Source organism: Bombus impatiens, unplaced genomic scaffold, assembly GCF_000188095.3.
Source record: "Bombus impatiens unplaced genomic scaffold, BIMP_2.2 scf_0017, whole genome shotgun sequence".
Taxonomy (NCBI): Eukaryota; Metazoa; Arthropoda; class Insecta; order Hymenoptera; family Apidae; genus Bombus; species Bombus impatiens.
Window position 1 is genome coordinate 480868 of NT_176436.1, and position 20779 is coordinate 501646.

Consider the following 20779-nt stretch of genomic DNA (forward strand, 5'->3'; position numbering starts at 1 on the left):
TTATTATTGTCACATTTCTGTTTCGTGTACTTATTTCCTTCTTATAATTACGTATAATTGCGTATAATTAGATGAAACGTTTAGTTTATTCTCCGACAGACAGAATAAAAAGAAAAGGAAGAAAATTCCGTGTACCATAGCGTTTAATATTAAAATGCAACGAATTTTTCAGGATACCTTTAACACGGATATTGTGATATTCGTGTGACATTCGAATCCTCTCCCATCGTAAAAAGTACGCATAACGCACGCGTGGCTCATTTAATACCAAAGACGAAGAAGAAATGTTTATTTCGTTGATGCGGCATAAACAGAGTTTATTTACTGAGATATTTCTATCGGTATTTTTACCGCCTGAAGGCAACAATCGGATACACGTGGTTACTCTGAACTTCGCAGACATTGGAAATTTAAATTCTTTCTTTCGTATCGCGAAACATACATAAATATTCACTGTACGTTGTTTACAATTCATTTTCATTGAATTGATTAAATATCCATCTGCCTGTTGCAATCGTTCATAGGAGACGATCTTGAGGAAATTTTATAATTTAAACGTAGCCATTTTTTCAGGTTTTTCATCGTTATAGCGTCGTGTTGGTTTCTGACTCTTCGCACTTCCCCACCACCAGTTTCCCATCAGTTCTCATTACAAACGTGAACCTTTTCAACTCGTCTGCACAGAATTCTCGAGAAAAAAGGATAAAGGAAGAATACCGCTAAATGTCAAACTTTTTGACAGAGGAATTCATCTCGAAACTGATGTTTTGGTTTATCATTGGTTACGTGCTGCGAAAGCATTTTTCAGCCGCGTAATATGAACTTCAACCTTAAACGAAGGAGCGATAGGACGGTAATAGGATAAAAAAAGTTTCGTATCAAATTTCTTTCAGCATTATTTCCTTCGATGCTAGTCAATCTCCTGTAACCTGTATGGCATCCTCAATTATTTCCCTCTGCGATGTACAAGCAAGGACGTTGTCGACAAGAAAGTAGATTTCATCGCGAATACTAAATGATTTAAAATACGAGGAACACCTGCAATCTCATACGATGGTCGCCTATTTTTAAAATCTGTCTAGTATCGACGTTGCCCAATTAAATCGTTATTCACGCTATAGAAGGTGGAAATTATCTGACCTTATTCGAATTTCGAACAAGGGCACTTGCACAATTCCAAACATGAAGTTAATTTGAAGTTAGACTTGTCGTTTGCAAAGGTTCGTTGTCAACTCTCTGTCGTCGGCATTGGATTTCACGAAACCAATTCCACTTGTAGGAAAGGCGTAGCAATTCCTGCTCGACGGTAATCTTAATGATTTTTCGATTTGTTAATCGAAACAGAGCGAAATAGTTGGAATCGTTTACAGTGTTTATAGTGTTTCCAGCGAGGTGCATCGGGTTGAGATTGAAATAAAAATAACGATTTTCAGCGATGCGTTAAATGGAATAAAAAGCGGCTGGCTATGTGTAATTTTTGACACCAATAACTTCGACCAAAGGATTAACGAACCAGAGAAAAGAGCGTGCTTCTATAATTTTGCAAGCGTGACTCGACAATTTCCGATAATGAACAGCTTAATAAAGCGCGCTTTTAGCTAGATCAATTCTGTCCCTGACAGTTGTAATTTGATGCTGTTAAAAAGGTCGATGGTGCCCGTGTTCAAAGTGCCAAGTTTAGTGCAACGTACAGTCGCACAGATGGAGATATCTAGTAGTGCGTCTAATTGCTTAGAGATTAGATCAATTTCCCTTTTGAAATATTTAATTCCGCCTTAACGCGATGTTTAAATTAAGTAATTTATTTCAAGATAGCGGTACACGCACCGTGTGTCGTGTTGCGTGCATTGTCGTGCAACATTTTTTACTTATCCGCGACATTTTACTGGGGCGTCACAACACGACTCGTTGAATATTCCTCTTCGTAGATACCTGTAGCATGTTACACGTCATCCTAACTTGACCATACGGCTAACTTTAACTTTATCATACGGCTTGTCCAAATAATCAAAACCTTGTCGACCTTTATTATTTTCGTAGAGAATTTAACGATTGCTTCGCTCTACGCTAATTAAAAGCAGCGTTAAGATGCGCTGGAAGAGTTGAAAAGCGATGAGTTAATCCGGTTATAACCAGCTAACGAGAAACTAAATTTCTCTTTGCAGATCCCGTAGCAAAAGTACATCCCACTGACTGTCATTGTGCTTTCGAATATTATTCGAAAATTATTCGATATCATTGGAATGTTTCAATCAAGATCATATAAGGTCATTTAAAAGACATGCAAAATCACAAAATTCCAAGATCATTTTAAGATATCCTTAAGACTATATAATATCGTTTAAAGCTTGCTCCTGCCTTGAAGATCATGCAAACTAACTCAATAGTCTAATTTCATAAATTTATCGTCTTCCCTTTCCATTCCATTATTTTGTATTGATCTTTAAGTTAAAATCTATCCCGCAAATAAATGATAGACAAGACTGGAATTGTTCACCGAAGAAAAGGAAACTGGACGATAATACCGAATCGTATGTATGTCTTCCAATTTATGAACTCGTTGGAAATCATATTGGAACAGCTAGCAGATGATTTTATTTCTCAACTACGCTGCTTATGTATAGTTCTATCAGAATTGCACGATCGCCAAGGATCGTATCCAATAGCTATGAGTATGTACCTGAAGTTGAAACAAGGAGTAATTTTCTCGAGATTGTTATTGTACGTTCTTGGAACGTCTTCCGAGCGCCGAGTACGTGGAACGCGATGAAACTCTTCCGCGGTGAGCACGACCGTGCAATTCGTCAGAGTAAAATTAATTAAACTACGCGTACAGTTGTCAGCTTAAACTTACGACTTAGGATTGCAAGTGTAAGAGCCGATATCCGTTTCGTTGATAATTTAATTCTTCTCTTTGTCATGTAAGCTTTGGAGTTTGGCTTTGAAACAAAGCCAGCTGACCCAACTATCGTAAATGCTCCAGCAGGTTGAAACATTGTTTGTAGTATCATAATGCTGTTTGCAGGATCGCCAGTTAGCTTTTGGCACGCCCCCCACTTCGTTTGTAAACACACGATCGTTGTTTGAGATAGAGATTAGGTTCGAGATAATTGTAAACACTTCTTAAGGATTCAACGAGAAAGTAACAGTGGCTGCACTGTTACTGGCCCACTAGGTATAATACTTGCCGCATAAAATTCGAGAATTTATAAGAAAGTCTACTTAAAATTTTATCTTGGGAAATTCTGTCGTCAAGTGTCCATAAAATTAAAGGAAACTTTTACTAGCACATATTGGGAGAATATCGAATTAGCAGGAAATTTGCTTTGATTATCCACTTATGCTAGAAAGTCTTAGAATATTTGCTGTTTTTTTAAATAAATACTTTGGTATTTGTCGTAGATTGTGGATTTTAAATTATTAGGTTGTCCGAAGAGTTTCTTTCGTTTTATGAGGAAATAATAGACGCATACCGTTTTTTGTTTTATATTACTTTATCGAATTACGTACGATCCATTTTGTTCTGTTGAGATAAACACCGCGACATTTCACGGACTTGGTTTTATGTTTGTACGAAGGTGCACAGTTGTAAAAAACACGTCTGCGAAAGAAAGACACTTTTCGTCTAAACCTAATACATTCATTTTTCAACGAAATCATTAAGACGTTAGTAGCGCGTACTTTCTTTATCGTGTAAATCACAAAATACCTTGAGACTGTCCCAAGATACTTGAACAGACGTATAAGTATAATTTTATTGTTAGATAAATAGCGCATGATTCTTTTATGTATGGAACGAAATTCAAATTTTTTCAAGGTTATCATCATCGCTCCAGAATTCGTAAAACGATGGTGAGAAGTTTGGAATCAGTGATTGAACGATTTACCACGTCGAACGGAGTTTGATCGGAATCCTTTTTGTAAATATTTCCCGTTACCGAAGATTGCAAATATATTCCCTTGGATCGACTGACAATCACGTTTGTCAAAGTCTCTTTAGATTTAAATTACTATATTGCAGTTAATGGAATGGGATGTGCGAAGGATGACGTAAAAGAATGAATCGTTTATTACGCCACTAAACAAGTTTCATTCTCTTCGGAATCGAATTTCGATTTCAATCAAAACAGTACTGCCTGCCGGCAAGATATTTGCCATGAAAATGAGCTTTGGAATTAAATTCCACCCAACACGGACAGACAATCAACTTACAAACTGTATTAATGAACTTCTTAGAAGAATCGATTCGATCCCGTTCGACAAGTTGTCGTTGTCGTTATTTTTATCGTCAATCGTTCCCCTTTTTAAAGAATAAATATCATCTAGCCTATTAACGGCAGATAAATCAAATTTCCTGCGCCCTTCATTAACCCTTTTAATAGCTCCGTGCTTATCTTTATAAAAAAAAAGTCACTTCCTCGGTGGTACACTACATTCTTTGTATTATTACCCCTTGAAAGGTATGCGCTTCTCCATAGATGTCGAATCGAGGATACTATTAGTATCGTTTTTTTCCATTCTCTTAAAATGCTTCTTCCATTAGCGGTCACTTTGTTATACCTTCCATTCAACCTTGATGCAAAGGCTGTCCATTCGTCTGTCACCATCTTCGAATCTACTCTTTTCTGTTTCACTTTGATTAAGTCTCGGTACACTGCAATAGGATTAAAGGATGACGTTTTTGAAAAAGCACCTATGAAAATGAAGATTTGAATATATTTGTTCCGGTTATTTGCCTTGCAAATGCGTACAATAGCAAGCTAATTCCGTGTAAATGAATAATATCGCGCGCGAATACGTCGCGTGATAATTTTTCAATTTATTTTTGCTCACTGATAGATATAATAAACTGAGCAATTATCGAAAAAATATACAAAGGATTCGGAATTATTCACCTGATAAATTTCGACCGTTACCCCGTCACGAGTAACCAACAAGGAAACACGATTGTTTCTAAGAAACGAGATGTCAAGAACGAGCGGACCGATCTCGAAATGTCGTGAATATTTGAAAGAAGGTGACTCGCGAACTACTGTGACGACCATCTTATCATGGGGCCAACACACTTGACGCCCCTTAGAGAATAAAAGATATTCCTCCGACCTATTTTCCACGCATTCTTTCGGTCGGTCGTGAAACCGATTCTGCTGACATCGCGCAGATCGCTTCCACTTCGCTTTTCGATGCAAATGTTATTTGGAAAGTTTATTCAAAAATTCCAAGCTGTCATCCCTTGGGAATCGATGGAAAATTCTATGCAGACCCGTCGTGCCTTTATTTCGAACATTTTGATCGAAAAAATGTTAACGACGATTATATGAATAATTTTCCGCCGTTACTTCGTTTTCCAAGAAGAACCTTTTACTTGCACGTTCCTGGATTCACGAATTAATTTAACCGAAATGTGAAATATGCAGTTTCTTTCTGTCTTCCGGTACATGATCGTTCTCCGACGGATATGTCGGACATGATCCCATTTAAGCTGTTTGTCGGAGCAGGAAATTCAGGCGACGTTATACGCTCGAATTACCCTCGCACGTAGGGAATGTATGCTACGAAAATTGTAGAAATATCTGTTTCGAGATAGAGGAGCGCTCTCACCTTCGGGACATCCCATTCTTACATATACCATCGTATGGTGTATAGAAGATAAGAACGAGAACGCGAGTGTATTGGATTTAAAGGGGAGAGCATAGTTTCAGGCAGAATGAATTTGCCCCTTCAATTGTTTTCAAACTTGATGACTACCTTGACTCTGCACGTGCATACCTTATGAATATACTTACTTTGTAGATGGGTACAGAAACGCATAAAGCGTATAAAGTAATATTTCCATAATATCGCTCGCGTTTCCTCGACGTCGCTCTGATAAATACATATGTATCCTGGAGAACACGGAGATAAGCCGAGGGAGAAGATTTTTCATTTTTAGCAGTGATATGAAATCGCTGAGCGACTGCGGAAATAAAGTTACAAGATTCCGGATAGTCGTAAGATTGGGCCGTAAAAATCAGTGTTACCGCAGTGTTTAAATTATTCATTAATACCAGGAACAGTGAAAAGAATAAAGTGGAAAATGGAATTCTCGTGTACTGACAGCCAGATTTTTTTTCTTTTATTCTTTTGGTACAGCCAGCAATCTGTCTGCGGTCAGCTTCCGTTCTCAGTCCAAAGCGAAAGGACAGAATTCTGATCGATCGTACAGAGTCGACGACGTAGGCACTATCTTTTAATTCGTTTCTTTATTCCTCGCTCTACTGCTCCAAGAAGAGATTAGCCGCCACTTCGAATCTGTAGAAGCATTTTATCTATCTTACTCCTTAAAAACGTATTACTTTAGGATGAATTAAGTTCCAAATCGAATGGAAAAAGTGCAGCGTACACTCTCGAAGTTAGTTTAATGACGAACAGACGTTCCGAAATAGTTAAAAAATTAAACAGGCTTGCTTAATTTAAAGCTGCGCAATACCAATTTCCTGGATATGTATTGGTTGTTAATTAATGTGCAATTCCCTTGTTGATTTCTCTCTCTCTCTCTTTTTCGTTTAATCGTTGTTCATCCGTAACAGCAGTTAGCCGTAAACGAAAATATAAAAATCGACGAGTTCTATTTGTTTGCAACGCGAATGAGCATTTCTTTCGAAACGTCGCGCGTCGCGTTGGAAACGCACGTACTGGCAACTGCAAACATCGATCGAATAACGTTAATTCCTTGATAACGTTTTCCACCTGAAAGGACTTTATTCGTAATAGGACCACGAGATGTTAAACTTTCTGCGTCAAATTTAACTCTCAAAAATACACGTCGGAGAAGAGTCAGGAACAGGGTTGTGGGCGTTTGATAGACCTCCCTTGGAGTTGGCCATCGTTATGTAATAACGAAGATACGGCCTGATGCTACGAGTATGGACACTATCGATTCGACAATAAACAGCGGTGGTTGGGCACTTGCGATGTTAGTGACGTTGGTCTTAGGTTCGATGACGAATCCACGGTCAACGGGATGAAAAATATATTTGCTCTAACTCAAACTCACTGATCGTCAGGCGCTGCTCCCTTCGTCGGTGGAATCTCAAGAAAGAACGAATTTTCGTCCCAATGATGCCACAGAGGAAAACTATGATGGGGTATATCTAAGGACACGAGATCATCGGATCCGTCGAGTATAGCCCTCGTTCCGAAAGTAAGGAAAATTGACGTCGCTGTCAATTGGTCAGTTTAGGACAAAGACTGTCTGTCCGTTTGGAAAATCTTAATTGCCGGAAGAACCCAGGTTTTATAGCAGGTCCTCGGGCTAACTGGACTTGTGCTGTGCACGTGCCTCAACATCAGGTATTCATTGTCCGAAGGAACCGCTGGAATGTTTTACTGTCAAATACCTCTATTGGTATTTCTTTTAATGAGGGTCATACTATTTTGAGGGTCATTCCACACCTTTGTTAGGCGAAGCGCCCGCCCCGTTGACCGCGGCTACGTTCGGCGACTGATGGTCGCCTTGAGTTTAAGTTTATTATCACAAATCGCAAACAAATACAATTGGGCAGGATGACGGCAAATTGTTTAATTACGACTGTAAGCTTTAATTACAATTTTACGGATTTTTCCGAAGTTCCAGAGGGAAGGCTCCGGTGTCCTTTCATCTCCGACATACATTATTCTTATAAATAAACGAGCGACTTAATGATAATTTTTCACCTTCGTTATAAGCAAAATATTCAACGACTAACGCTATATAAATTCAAAATCGGGTTATTTCAAATTGAACAATTACTTCTCGGAGGGAACAGCTCTACCAATAGATTTTCTGTTCGATGAAATTACATCGACTCTAGCAGGTATACATCTGAGCATACTGATTTTTCATACGTCAACTTTATTATACTTAAAGTACGAAAAAATCTGCAATAAGTAAATAGCAGATGATTTACGAAAATTTACTACGCGGTAATTTTTTCAGGGAAAGTTTGGATACGTCTTTCAGCTTCACAAATTTAGTTAACCGAAGGAAAAACTTTCATAAAGCAACTTAGGCGCCGGATAGGATAATCCTTCCTTCCGCGCTTGAAGGCACCGTATTACTCGAAATTTTAATCAAGCCCGTTTAACCGTCGATATTCTTTCCCTTTCGTTAAAATAACCACCACGAATGTTGAAATGGTTGGTAGAAAGAATTTCAGGAAAATTTCTTCATTATATGGTATGGCCTTAACCGAAGTATTTTATGAGAAAACGATTCATCGAACAGTGAACGCGATTCCCGTTGAGTCCTTTCATCAAGTCTTATGCCTGCAGTTATTTTCTCGATCCACCTAACAACGATATTGTAACTGGAGTAATGACTTTTTTACCTATCCGTCAGTAAAATGGTAAGATCAAATTGGGTCAGAATGATAGTCAGATACGTTCGCTGTTGTGAGGCAGAAGAAGAAATTTAGGCAGTTCCTTCTCTCGCTCGTTTCTAAATCGAACGAATATTTGCGGTAACCTTAAACCTTTCGATGAGTACATACAAGGGTCACTGACCCTTAAGAGCTTCAGATGAAATCGCCGCTCCGACTCCATCGATCATTAGGTTAGAACTTCCGGTCTATGACCTTTCTTGTTTTTACGGGTGGTGAATTTCTGTCGACGATCCTTGTATTTTATGGATCACTGCATTTGGAGCGGCAATTAATTTCAAATGACTTAAAATTAGAGTTTGGCAGAATTCGAAGGAAGTTGAAAATTTTATACGAAATAAAATAAAAATTTTCCGAACATGAAACGGTTATACTTTTTAACGTTGGAAACGATCGAAACCTGTCAATTGCATTGCATGCACGAGAATGTAAAACAGTATGTACTTAACAGTTAAGAGAATTGGTCGAATGCCAAATTTCGTCTATTGAAATAACGACACGTGTCAATGTTTGATCCCAGACACAATTCAACAGTAATTAAGATTAGTATTCATAGTTGCACGTTGCCCTGTATTCAACTGGAACTGTAAGGTATTTTGCGTGTATTAATACAGAAACGTCAATAGCTTACGATTGATCTAGCGACCCAATAATATTTCACCGACAATCGAGTATCCCATGTAGGACATGTAATAGAACGTTTCACTTTGTCCGACGAATAATGGCCTTTATCATTACGAACGATAACGCTATTCTATGTTCTAATACACTTGCTCTGATACCAGCCTGGTGGCAATGTGAACGCCTATGTCGCCATCGACGAATGAAAATAGCGGTTCGTACGTCATTTTATTGCAACTTTTATCCAGAGCCAAATGCATCGTGTTTGACATAACGTAGCAGCTGCTGCTGTTCTACAATAGTATTTGATATTACGAGGATTCAAAGAGAATATTCTTGGAAGCAATGTGAATTCCGCTAATACAATGAAAATCTTTCCAGGAACCTTACACCGATGTTCAGGAATGAAAAATTGAAATAATAAAGGAAGAATGTTGGGCATGTAATGTCATAACTGCTGTGCTTCAGTTATTCTAAAAAATGTTATGTTCAGTTATTCTACAGAATAATTTAAATTAAGTTTGTTATTGGCTCGGTTCGAATTGGCTAAAAAACAATTCGTGTAAAATATTAAAATTGAATTAAGCGGTCCTACAGCTTCTCTTCAACGCCGTCTGATCAATAATGGGCTGTGCTACTGTGAGCGACGCCTAGAACCATGTGTTCGCTGCTTATAATGCTTTTTATTTCACATCTTTGGAAACTATAATCTTTTAAAGGAAATCTTTATTTTCCAAATACTTCGAAATATCTTGTCCTTTCCAAGTCTTATTCGAAACCTTATTCGTGGAAGAAGCAGGCAAATTTCCAGTAAATGAACAGCTATGTATTATAATCGGAATCATTTTCAAGTAAATGGTACCAATTACGTAAAGCTTACTGTTTCGCCATCGGGATTTCTGTATATGTCTCCATTGAATACACGCTCGACAGCATGGATTATGCGAACAAGACAGCCAACTGGTTTGTATACGAACTTGTAATTGCAGCCTTGTACGATGCGATGAGTATAGCAGCATTCTTGTGGTTGACACATAGCTGGCAAATTCATCCATTCCTCTTATGGATAATATTATATCTTTTATGAACGAAATATGTGATCGTTACATAGTGCAAGGATACACGTCTACGAAATAAACCCAGTCCTTTGATTTGGCACAATTATTTTTATATCGTTTTAAGCTGATGAAATTCGTTAATACCTCTCATCAGGTTAATTTGATCGTTTTTAAAAAGTTGGAAATTAGCTCGACATTATTAGAGGTAGATTACGAGAGTGAGCTTTAAGTCGTGTAAATTTCTAGGAAACATTTTAGCGATATAAACTGAACAGAGGGATTCATTTGACAAATTGAAGTGGAGGATGGCAAATAAGATGTTCGCTTAGATGGCAATTAAATGTTTCGCTTATCGCAGTTCGTTAAGTAACATCAGGCGAGCGGTAGTTCAAGGTTCGAAGTGAGCAAAGTTATGGAATAAGTAGATATCAGTAATTAGACGTTTACCGAAGAACGACGACGAAAAATGAATTCAAGGTTAGCATAGAAGCTAGCAAAGTTAGTACGATGAGAGAATAACGTTATAATTAATTTCGAATTGTCACAGTCGGAAGCGAGGAAAGAATCTTGTGTCTCGGTCCGTCTCTGAAAGTTGGAGAACGTCGCAATAAAACGTGTTCTATGGCCTTCCGGATAAACAGAATCTCAATTGTTCGTGTACTTGGAGCTGCAATTTAAGTCTTATTATTTTCACGATTTCATTTTCAATTCTACGTACGTTTGATTCTTGTTGAATTAAATTCATATTGCGCGCAACTTCGACCTGGCTCTCAAGCGGAAAGGAAATCACCGACCGCTTTTGATCTCAAACTTTTCTACAGCCACTTCTGGAAAGAAATTCTTCTCAGTCTTCGAAATCTTCCTTTTCAACAGAAACATGCTGAATATCAGTTTGCTCCATGACCTTCGTATGTTTCCTCTGTACGTTGCCACAATTCGATCTAAGAATTATATACATTTTGCCACAGTGGGGTTTTCATATTCTATTCGTACGTAACGTGAAACATCAATCGCGTTCTCGGAACCTTTATGATTTATAGCAAAGAACGATTTAATAATGGTTGTGCGTATTAATTCCTGTCTCAAGGCCAGAAACCGCTAATACAGGATACAAACATAAAAAATGGCTATTCAACTTTCGAGACAATGACACACAAACGAGGCTTTCAAGCCGCCTATGCATGTGTTTAGTCTCACGGATTTAGTTTATGGAACTAATTAAACTCACGGCATTGGAAACCTCTACGCTTGGCTCTTATAAACGTCACCATAAAATTTTCAAGAGTGTTCATATTTAGTCCACGAATCCTTTTGCAGGTATTTTATCGCGAAAAAGAAAAAAGAATGGGAAGGTTATAAAGTGCATGTTGATTTATTCTGACACGAGAAGCAATACTGATACGGTGGATCATCGAGGAAGATGCACATATTTCAAGATTTTTTGATTTATAAATGGGTCACTGGTACCGCCATAGCACTCAATTTTTCTCGGACTGAAGAAATATTGCACTCTGCATCTTTTTAAGACGAGAAAGCCGACTTGAAACATGCGGAAGGTTCCTTAGATTTTGTGAATTCATTGTTATCATAAGGATATAATGAGGTGATTCGTGAATAATGGACGAAACTAATTGCACTGACAAAAATGTTTCAGTTATTTTTCCTATCCTGTGAAAGATTTAAAATAAAAAAATTTAATTACATTTTCGGAAGGAGAAAAAAGGATTAAAAGGACGCAGCGACAACGTGGCAAGAATTACCGATAATCTCTGCCCAAGTATTTGATAAATTGTCGGGATGTGATTGATGGAAAAGATTTATGCAATCCAGATTGGAGGTAATTTGTTGCGAGACTAAACCTAGCCATCGATGAAAAATTTGCATTGATGCCATCATGTGTATCTGATGGATAAAAGAAACTAGTATCGTTAATTTTAAAATTATACCTAGTTCTTGATTTCCAGACAATATTATACTGTTTGTTGATGGATGACGAACCCCTATCTTTTTGCGTCTGTTGTTCAATTGGTAGTATACTTTCGAAACGTCAAGGAGGAAGAAAAAATTTGATGCTGTAGAGTCAGGTTAATTTGTTGTTATATATATAAACCATGCACTCGTTGCAGAAAATAGTTATCTTTATTGTTTGGTCCTATTTCGTATAAATAAAAATTAGAAAGATCGCTCAATTTATAACTCGAGAAACGGAATTTATTTTAAGCCGAAAATAGTCGGTCAGAGAACATATTGCGTTTGTAGGAGTTTTACATAAAAACGCTATTAACAAGTAGAACGACGAATATGCAAATAGGAGGTTAATCAAAACTCAGTCGCGAAACTATTCTATTAAACCAGCTTCGAGGAACTCGGGGGATTGTAAATAATTTCGGAAGTTCGCAACTCGCCAAGGAGGCAAGTAATTCTCGAATATCCGCTATACCTTCTAAGTAGCTGTGTGAAAATTCACGAAGGCTAATTAAAACTTACGTTTATTGCAATGTATTAGAAACAACTTCACGAAGAATAAAAATTACACGTGGACTTCTTTTCTATGCTTTTATATGAAAATGTGGATCGAGAAATGCGACGATAGAGAAGGATTTGATAATCAAACAGGAAGAGCAGTTAGATATATGCACACTCTAAGGAGTTGAATCGAAAAAGTAAACGCTTCCAGCACTCAGAATCTTCGTAACTCGGATAAAACCGATATCTCTATCCTTCTATCAGCGTAGTTTCCTTTGCTATTTACTCTTTTGCTTTTTACGCAAACTGGCTCAGGATTTTTCTTATTTATATAATATATGTGTACAACCTGTATTTTATGATTTATGTATACTTAAAGGCTTAAATATAGTAGTAGCATACTAAATATACTAGTACGATACGCTCTAACTATATTGAAGGTGGTATTTCATAACATACCAATTTTTCAAGTATGATAGTTTTCTCGGAACGTTTCTTGTACGGCAGTGTTCGAAGAATTAAACAGTAGAACAGAGCAATTCAATGGTACTTTATCATTAAAGTGATACGAATCGATCGATGACTAATCGTACGAATATTCGCATCAAACCTGCGATGATTGATTCGATCGGTGTTTGTTTATTTCTTGATCTCGCCGTTGAATGCGAATGGTATTAATCCTAAACAATTTTAAACCATTGCGGTAATATCTATGTTTAAACGTTATTCTTATCCTCTCACCCGAAGGTTTACTTATACCTTGTCGTAATTTTTTGCTTGTTCTGTAGCTATAGATTACAAATCGATAACGCTCGTGTGGGAGTGATAAACATTTGTGTGCATCCTCGTGTAATGACATACTCTTAATATAGTTTGAAAAAAAGCAATAACGTTGCAATATACATACTTGATGAAAATAGTTGAAAAGAATCGATGGAAAAATTGTATTACAGTGGAAAAAATTGACCTTCACGAAAAGGGCGCCAAGAGTGTAAAAGAATAAAAAAAAGTGCGACTTCGTAAAGAAAGAAAATTCTTTTCTAAAACATTTAAGAATAAAAAATATTACATATAATGCTCTATCAGACGATCTAAATGAACGTCTAATAGAAAAAATTGAATTAAAAAGCATTATAAATACGTTGTTAAGTTGATTAACTGTTGAACATAATATGTAATGACAACGTAATGACATATGAAGTGGCACCAATGTTATTAACCTCTACAAAACTTTAATCGTTCATATATAAAATACTTTAATCGTGTAATACATTTCAGAGAAACATAATGAAAACGTCACTTTGTTTTTATATTTTATTTATAATTTTTTATATAAAACAATATGTTGGTTCTTAACATAACCCTAACATACCTTCTTTTATGTTAGACAATGTGAGTGTACAATAACAATTAAAACTATTTGTTTATCATAAAAAGTATCAACAAATAACTAATCAGAAAGCAAAACGGTTTATACATTGAACTAGATGAAATACGAAATCGTAATAATTTTACATAAAATTACCTTGCATCGTAAAGTAATACTTCGTTAATATAATGTGAAGAACATAAACACACGGTTTCGACTGAAACTACGGAGTGTTTTTATAACCCGCTAACATAAAACAAATATTCAATTGTCCGAAATATTACGTCCGAAACACTGAAGTCGCTCCATCTAGAGATCGTTTAGTTATCTCGAAACTGTGCTTCGATAAACGATAAATCGAAGTTACTCGTAAGCTCGAACGATTGCCAGTTGCCGCGCTCCATCTTAGCGTAACAATTCTGTTTCAATTCGAACGGTTCTTTCAAACGCGTGTTAACAAATATATCGCGAAAGTTATATATATTTCATTTATATAAATTTGGCTCTTACAAAAAGTACATAATCCAAGGTTGGATTTTCTGCGCGCTAGTGATGTTATTATATGCGTGTTGAGTTTATTCGCTTTCGCTGCCACCTCCTCGATCTGTACTCGAATGGCGGGAACCAACGTCGCTGCCCGAAACTGATTTTCTCGACTCTGGAGTAGCAGATCTGGAATAAAATAATCGCAATATGTGGCCATTACGGTATCATGGAAGCTGTATTTCGTTTCGGTAAGTGCATTTTGATGTTTTTTTTATTTACCTTGCCGATCCACTAGGGCTGCGACTTCGAGAGCCACTCTTCGACCGTGAGCCGGAACGCGATCTAGATCTTGACACAGATTTAGATTTTGATCGGCTTCTGCTTCTTGATACACGTCCCTCCGACTGTGAACCACTCCTTGATTCTGATCTTGATCTTGACCTTGATCGCGAAGCTGCTTTTCTGGAACCACTAGGGGACCTTGATCTCGATCGTGCACTAGCTGCAGATCCCGATCTCGAACGTGCACTACGTGCAGAGCCTGATCTCGATCGTGCGCTAGCTGCAGAACCCGATCTTGATCGTGCACTAGCTGCAGAACCCGACCTTGATCTTGGCTGCGATCCACTTTTCCTCGAACCACTACGCGATCTTGATCGCGATTGACTTTTCCGCGACCCTGATCTTGATCTCGAGCGTGAACCACTTTTTGCCGAAACGGATCTCGACGGACTTTTCGACCGCGATTGACTTCTCGACTTAGAACCTGAACGAGATCTAGACTGTGAACGAGATACGGATCGAGATTGAAATCCTGATTGTGATCGTGATCGCGATCGTGAACTACTTCTAGAACGGCTTTTAGATTTCGATGTGGAATGAGACCTAGAACTCGATGCACGGGATCCTCCTGAGTCAGACATAATTCGTCTATTTCCGCGTCCGCGACCTTCGTTGCCGCTTTCACCCCTGAAAAACAAATTAACGACGCCATTAATTTATTTATTTATTACACACCTCAGTATATTATATTTTTGTAGCGGCACATGAGTCAACGTTGTTTTGATTGGCTAGGTTCAAAGGTAAATGAACTCCGGACAAAATATTATCGTCGTTATTTGTAATCGTTAACCAGAGTTACATTTAAACTTTTTGTAATATTACCGATCGATACAAATAGACGAACATGCTCTCTAGGACGGTTAGTATAACGAACCAGTATAGCGAATCAGTATAGCGAATTATTATAGCGAGTCATACAGAGTCGAATAACGAGCGTCGAGTTGAACAGTAGCATTGAGTGAGCGACGATAACGACCGGCATACACTATCTCTGTACTTGTACTTAAGGTGATTTTAATATACACTAACTATTACAATTTTATCACTCACATAATAAACCAACCAACACGTATAATAAACCACCTCATTCTCATAAAATGAATGATCCTTACCCGCTTGCAATTTTAAGACCTCCTGAATCGCTATCAGATTCGCTCGTCGATATAGTTTCCTTTGATAAAGGCATCTTTCCTTTTGCAGTCTCAGCTGTACTTTTCCGAAATGCTCTGTCTTTCTTAATAATCCCTTTTCTTCGACGTTTTCCACGCTTGAGTCGATCACTTTCTGAACCTGAATATTGCGAAATAAAATATATATTTTTTGAAAAACGCAGATTAATGACACGTATAATCGAAGATCATGAAATATTATCTTACCACTTTCTCCACTCCGCATTTCTCTCTTGCGCTTTCCTCTACCCTTGCCCCTTTTTTCTTTACGTTCACCACTTGTTTTTTTTCTGCGTTTCCTTTCTCTAGGTGCTTCCTCCCGACCTTCCTCTCCTCCAGAACCACCACTGTCACTAACGTATTGATCAGTGCGTACTCTTTTTCCTTTCCTTCCAGGTTTTTCTGAAGGCATTTCGCCGAATACCAAAGCGTTCTTTGTCTTTTCAACGTACTCTTGACGTTTCTGTAACATTTCCTCTTCTTTTTGTCGTCGCATTTCTTCAAGTTTCCGTTGTTCTTCCGTTTGTCGCATTTTAAATGCTTGTCTATACATTAATACAAGATCATTATTATGGTGTTTGATGTATTCCATATGCCAATTATGTTCATATAATTACCTTTCTTCTTCTTGTTTTCTTCTAAGCATTTTTTCTTCTTCGTCCAATCGTCTAGCTCTGGCAACATGATATTGTGCTTGCGATAAAAGATCTTGACACCTCCTTGTTTCTGCTTCTGCAAGTTGCCCCATTTTATCTCCATGCGTTGATAGATATTGGAAGTATTTATGTGAGAGTCCCAATTCGTGAACTGCCTGGAGTACTGTCGTTAAGGTGGACTTCTCATCCTTCAAAATTTGTGTCGCTAGACGTTGAAGGACAAGTGCAATATTGTATAACAAAACAGTGTCCTGTGGAGCTACTCTTCTTGCCTAAATTGATATAATGAAATTGATTAGTTATTCTTCTTTAATCAATATTAACGATATCAGAGCATAACACAATGTTTCTGGCTCACCTTTAATAATGTCAATTTTGCTTCTCTTAATTTACCAGCTTTAAAGTAAGCTCTTCCAAGATATTGCAAAACTTCGACATGATGATATTTATAGAACTTTCGAAGGCAGTTTTCATACTGTAAAATGATATATTTTATAAAATAGTTGCCGAAACATTATCATATCGTATTACATACAAAACGGAAAGTTACCATTTGGATAGCGCTAACGAATTGTTTTTGCTCTACATAAATGTGCGCAATATTCAACCATACATCGCAAAATTCTGCTGTTGCTTCTCGAACTTGAGAAAAAATATCTTTAGCTTCATTTACACAACCTTTATGCGCTAGTACAGCTCCTATTCCATTTGCAGCCCAAATATTTTTAGGATCGTTTCGCAAAACCTATGAATTTCAATATGTATATATGTATATGTATATATGTATATACGAATAAGATTTATTATTTTTTAGTATCATACCTGTTTATACATAGCCAATGCTCTGTCTTGATGTCGTTTCTCTCGATCTTTATCTTTTCCACTTTGATGCAATGTTTGCAACCAAATGTTACCCAAAGCAATCAAAGAATAGGCATCGGTACTTGTGGCTGGATTTTTTAAAATTCTTTCGAATTTCTTCTGGCCAGGACCCCATTGCATTTTAACCAAATGTAAGTTACCCAAAAGAGACCATGCATCTGGGTGCTCGTTATTTATGCTTAAAGCATCCTTAAACCAATCAGACGCTTCATAAATTTGTCCTTTATCTCGAGCCATACAGCCAAGTCGTAAATAACAATCTACATAGTTTGGATGTTTCTTTAAAATGGCTTTGTATAATTTTTCCGCTTTATCAAATATACATAAAGCTTCGTTCAAGCGAGCCAAATTATATGTTGTCGTAACTGCAATTGAGTTATAGTATACAGAATCGTGTAAGGCATCAGCTTTAGAACGCGCTAAAGATTCCTCCAAATTTTTCCTAGCTTCTTCCAAGTTTCCAAGTCTATGATAAAGGAATAAGTTTTAGTCTTAATAGCAGATAAAATAAATTAAAATAAGGAAATATGAAACATACCTATAATGTAGAGCACCAACATTATTTAGAATTTCTGGTGGTATATCTGCCTGGACTTTCTCTTTTAAAATTCTGGTTGCTGTACCATATGCATTTAAGGCTGCATTAAGGTCACTTTGCTCCAATATTTGAGCCAATTCAATCCATGCTTCAACATCATCCGGAAATTGTTCAGTTACTTTACGAAGATGGTTTTTAGCAATATCGCGTTTCGATTGAGAACTTGAGTTTGCGTACAGAGATCCAAGAATTTTCATTGTTTCATAATTTCCTGGCTGAGCTTTCAACACTTTTTCGAAACATTGTGCTGCCTGTGATTTAAAAACAGTGTATGTAAAATTTATTAGTTTTACCCTATCATATATAGTATATAATAATATATATAATATGTTATGCTTACATTTTCTGCATCACCACGATAAACATACATTTGACCTAAGCCAAAGTGTGGTAATACAAAAACTGGAGGTGCAAATTGTGTTGCCTGATAGTAATATTGGAACGCTTGGTCATAGTCACCCTGAAATAGTTATTAATTATTTTCCAAAATTTTGAGTATATATATATGTAGACTTACTTATATCGTACACTTACTTGAACATGAAATGCTCTGGCTAATTGATAGCAACTCTCTGCACGCATAGCCTCGTTCTCTGTATTGTGAAATGCATGGAGGGCTAAGTGCTGTACTTTGTTATAGTCCTTTTTAAAGAAAAAATGATTTGCCAAATGATTCAACACCATGGGATTAGTCGAATCAATGGTATAAGCTTTAGATAACATTTGAACACCAGTTCTGATACTATCAGGCTGTTGTTGATTCAGTTTCAGTACTGAAAGTCCAACTAATGCTCCAACACATTGGCCATTTAACTGTAAAGCTCTTTCAAATGCTAAACGTGCTTTTTCCTGGTTATTTAATTTCATAAAACAATGCCCCATTCCCAATCTCACAGCAGCTGGACAATTTGGATTTGTTCTCAATGCCTTTTTATAAAAGGCAAGCGCACCTCTATAATCTTTTTTGTTAAATGCTATGCATGCCTTTCCTAGTAGGGAAGGAATATTATTTGGAGACTGATTTAGTACAAAATTAAATTGGGCATCAGCCTGATCCATCTTATCCCCTTCCAGGAGGCAGAAATAAGCTCTGCCAAGTAAATGATTCTGTAACACAAAGAAGACATGAATATTTCCAAGCATGAAATTAAATACTAGAAATGATATATACCTGGTCATACATAATAATCTTATCTGCAGTTGTATATAATAAGGTAGCTTTTGTAAATAAATCTCTCTTTTTGTCTTTATTCTTTTCTCTGTTGGCTTCCTGCACATAATATGCAGCCAACATATCCAACGCACGCATTTGATCTTTTTCATAGTCACGGTAATCAATATTAGCATCAATCCGAGAAGATTCCAGTATTTTAATGAAATCCTCGATTTTATGTTGTTTGTAATACTCAAGCTACAATGTAATACAATATGTTTAGTGTCTTGTAGCTTTTCTATTATATCTATTATACAGAGTTTTAATTATAAGTAAGTAAGTAATTATAAGTTGTCTTACGGCCAAATTGACCCAAATATTAAGTTGCGCATGTTCTTGACGTAAAATACCAAGAACCTCGTCTCCTTCTGGTAATTGATCTAGGTACAGCTCAATTACCTATAGAATGTAATTTAATATATTAAAAAAATTAATCAGAGAGATATGGTGAGCGATTTAAGTAGACAAAAAGTGGATAAAAGATTCAATTTCAATTAACAAATGTCTAATGTTTAACATTTTACTGTACATGACACAAATGGGAAACATATTGGAAACAATATGAACAAAATAAGATCAAAAAATTAGTCCAAAATTATGCGATCAAAACAAATATGAAACAATAGTAATTTATATTTCATATCGAGGACAAATTTCAAGATATTTAAGAGCCATTGTTTGTACGATGTATATATTCCGCAAACAACGCTTGCAGAGATTAACTACACAAACGCGTCTACATATCACGGGTCTTTAAAGAATTTTGAATTACATGTCAATAATGTATAACAGGGATGGTTTAGCTTACTTTCAATACTTTGCAAATGATAAAATTCAATGTTAAAGCAAAAATATTTACCTCATCTGTATCACGAAGTGGAATCTCTATGGAACCCGCCATTACGTTCAGTATCCAACCACTAAGTTCACTATCCAACCACTAAGTTCACTATCCAACCTCTAAGTTCAGTGTCCAGCCACTAACTGCAGCGGAGTACAGTCGGAGTATGAACGTACAGTCGATAGATGTCGCGCCGGACAAAGATTCGCCGCCATTTTAAAGTAGAACATTAATATTAGATTATATAATATTAATTTTTTGTTTATTTATTAATTTAATTTATTAATTTAATTTACTAATTTATTTAAAAAAAATATACACAACAACAAAGATTAACATTAATATTAGATAATAAGTATGAAGAATACAGGAGGGGGAAGGAAAGGGCGGAAGTAAAGGGGGAAAGAAAAGGGGGAAGAAAGAATTTTTTGTTTATTTATTACTTTAATTTATTGATTTAATTTATTAATTTATTTAAAAAATATATACACAACAACAAAGATTAACATTAATATTAGATAATAAGTATGAAGAATACAGGAGGGGGAAGAAAAGAGTGGAAGTAAAGGGGGAAAGAAAAGTGGGAAAGAAAAGGGGGAAGAAAGAATGTTTTGTTTATTTAGTAATTTAATTTATTGATTTAATTTATTAATTTAATTTATTAATTTATTTAAAAAGA

The 20779-nt window shown here is 36.5% G+C and overlaps 1 protein-coding gene across 1 annotated transcript; it reads right to left on the reverse strand.

The window, feature by feature from the left end:
• Positions 1–13898: 13898 nt before the first annotated feature.
• LOC100749429 (RNA polymerase-associated protein CTR9 homolog) lies at positions 13899–20260 on the reverse strand. The gene is made up of 15 exons (XM_012394814.3): positions 20235–20260; positions 20119–20172; positions 19560–19658; positions 19218–19457; positions 18581–19153; positions 18387–18506; positions 17987–18297; positions 17389–17914; positions 17117–17311; positions 16925–17041; positions 16528–16838; positions 16118–16455; positions 15854–16031; positions 14679–15368; positions 13899–14585 (listed from the first exon to the last, which is right to left on the reverse strand). The coding sequence occupies exons 2-15, from the start codon at positions 20158–20160 to the stop codon at positions 14489–14491; spliced, it is 3837 nt and encodes a 1278-aa protein (XP_012250237.1). The 5' UTR covers positions 20161–20172; positions 20235–20260; the 3' UTR covers positions 13899–14488.
• Positions 20261–20779: the final 519 nt, after the last annotated feature.

Bases quoted from the DNA above. Each gene is read 5' to 3' on its own strand.
- LOC100749429 (XM_012394814.3), bottom strand. From the start codon at position 20,160: ATGGCGGGTTCCATAGAGATTCCACTTCGTGATACAGATGAG. The intron at 17,042-17,116 runs GTAACTTTCCGT...ATCATTTTACAG, and splicing joins TCGTTAGCGCTATCCAAATG to TATGAAAACTGCCTTCGAAA. The intron at 15,369-15,853 runs GTAAGGATCATT...TTTGTTTTTCAG, and splicing joins GGTCTTAAAATTGCAAGCGG to GGGTGAAAGCGGCAACGAAG.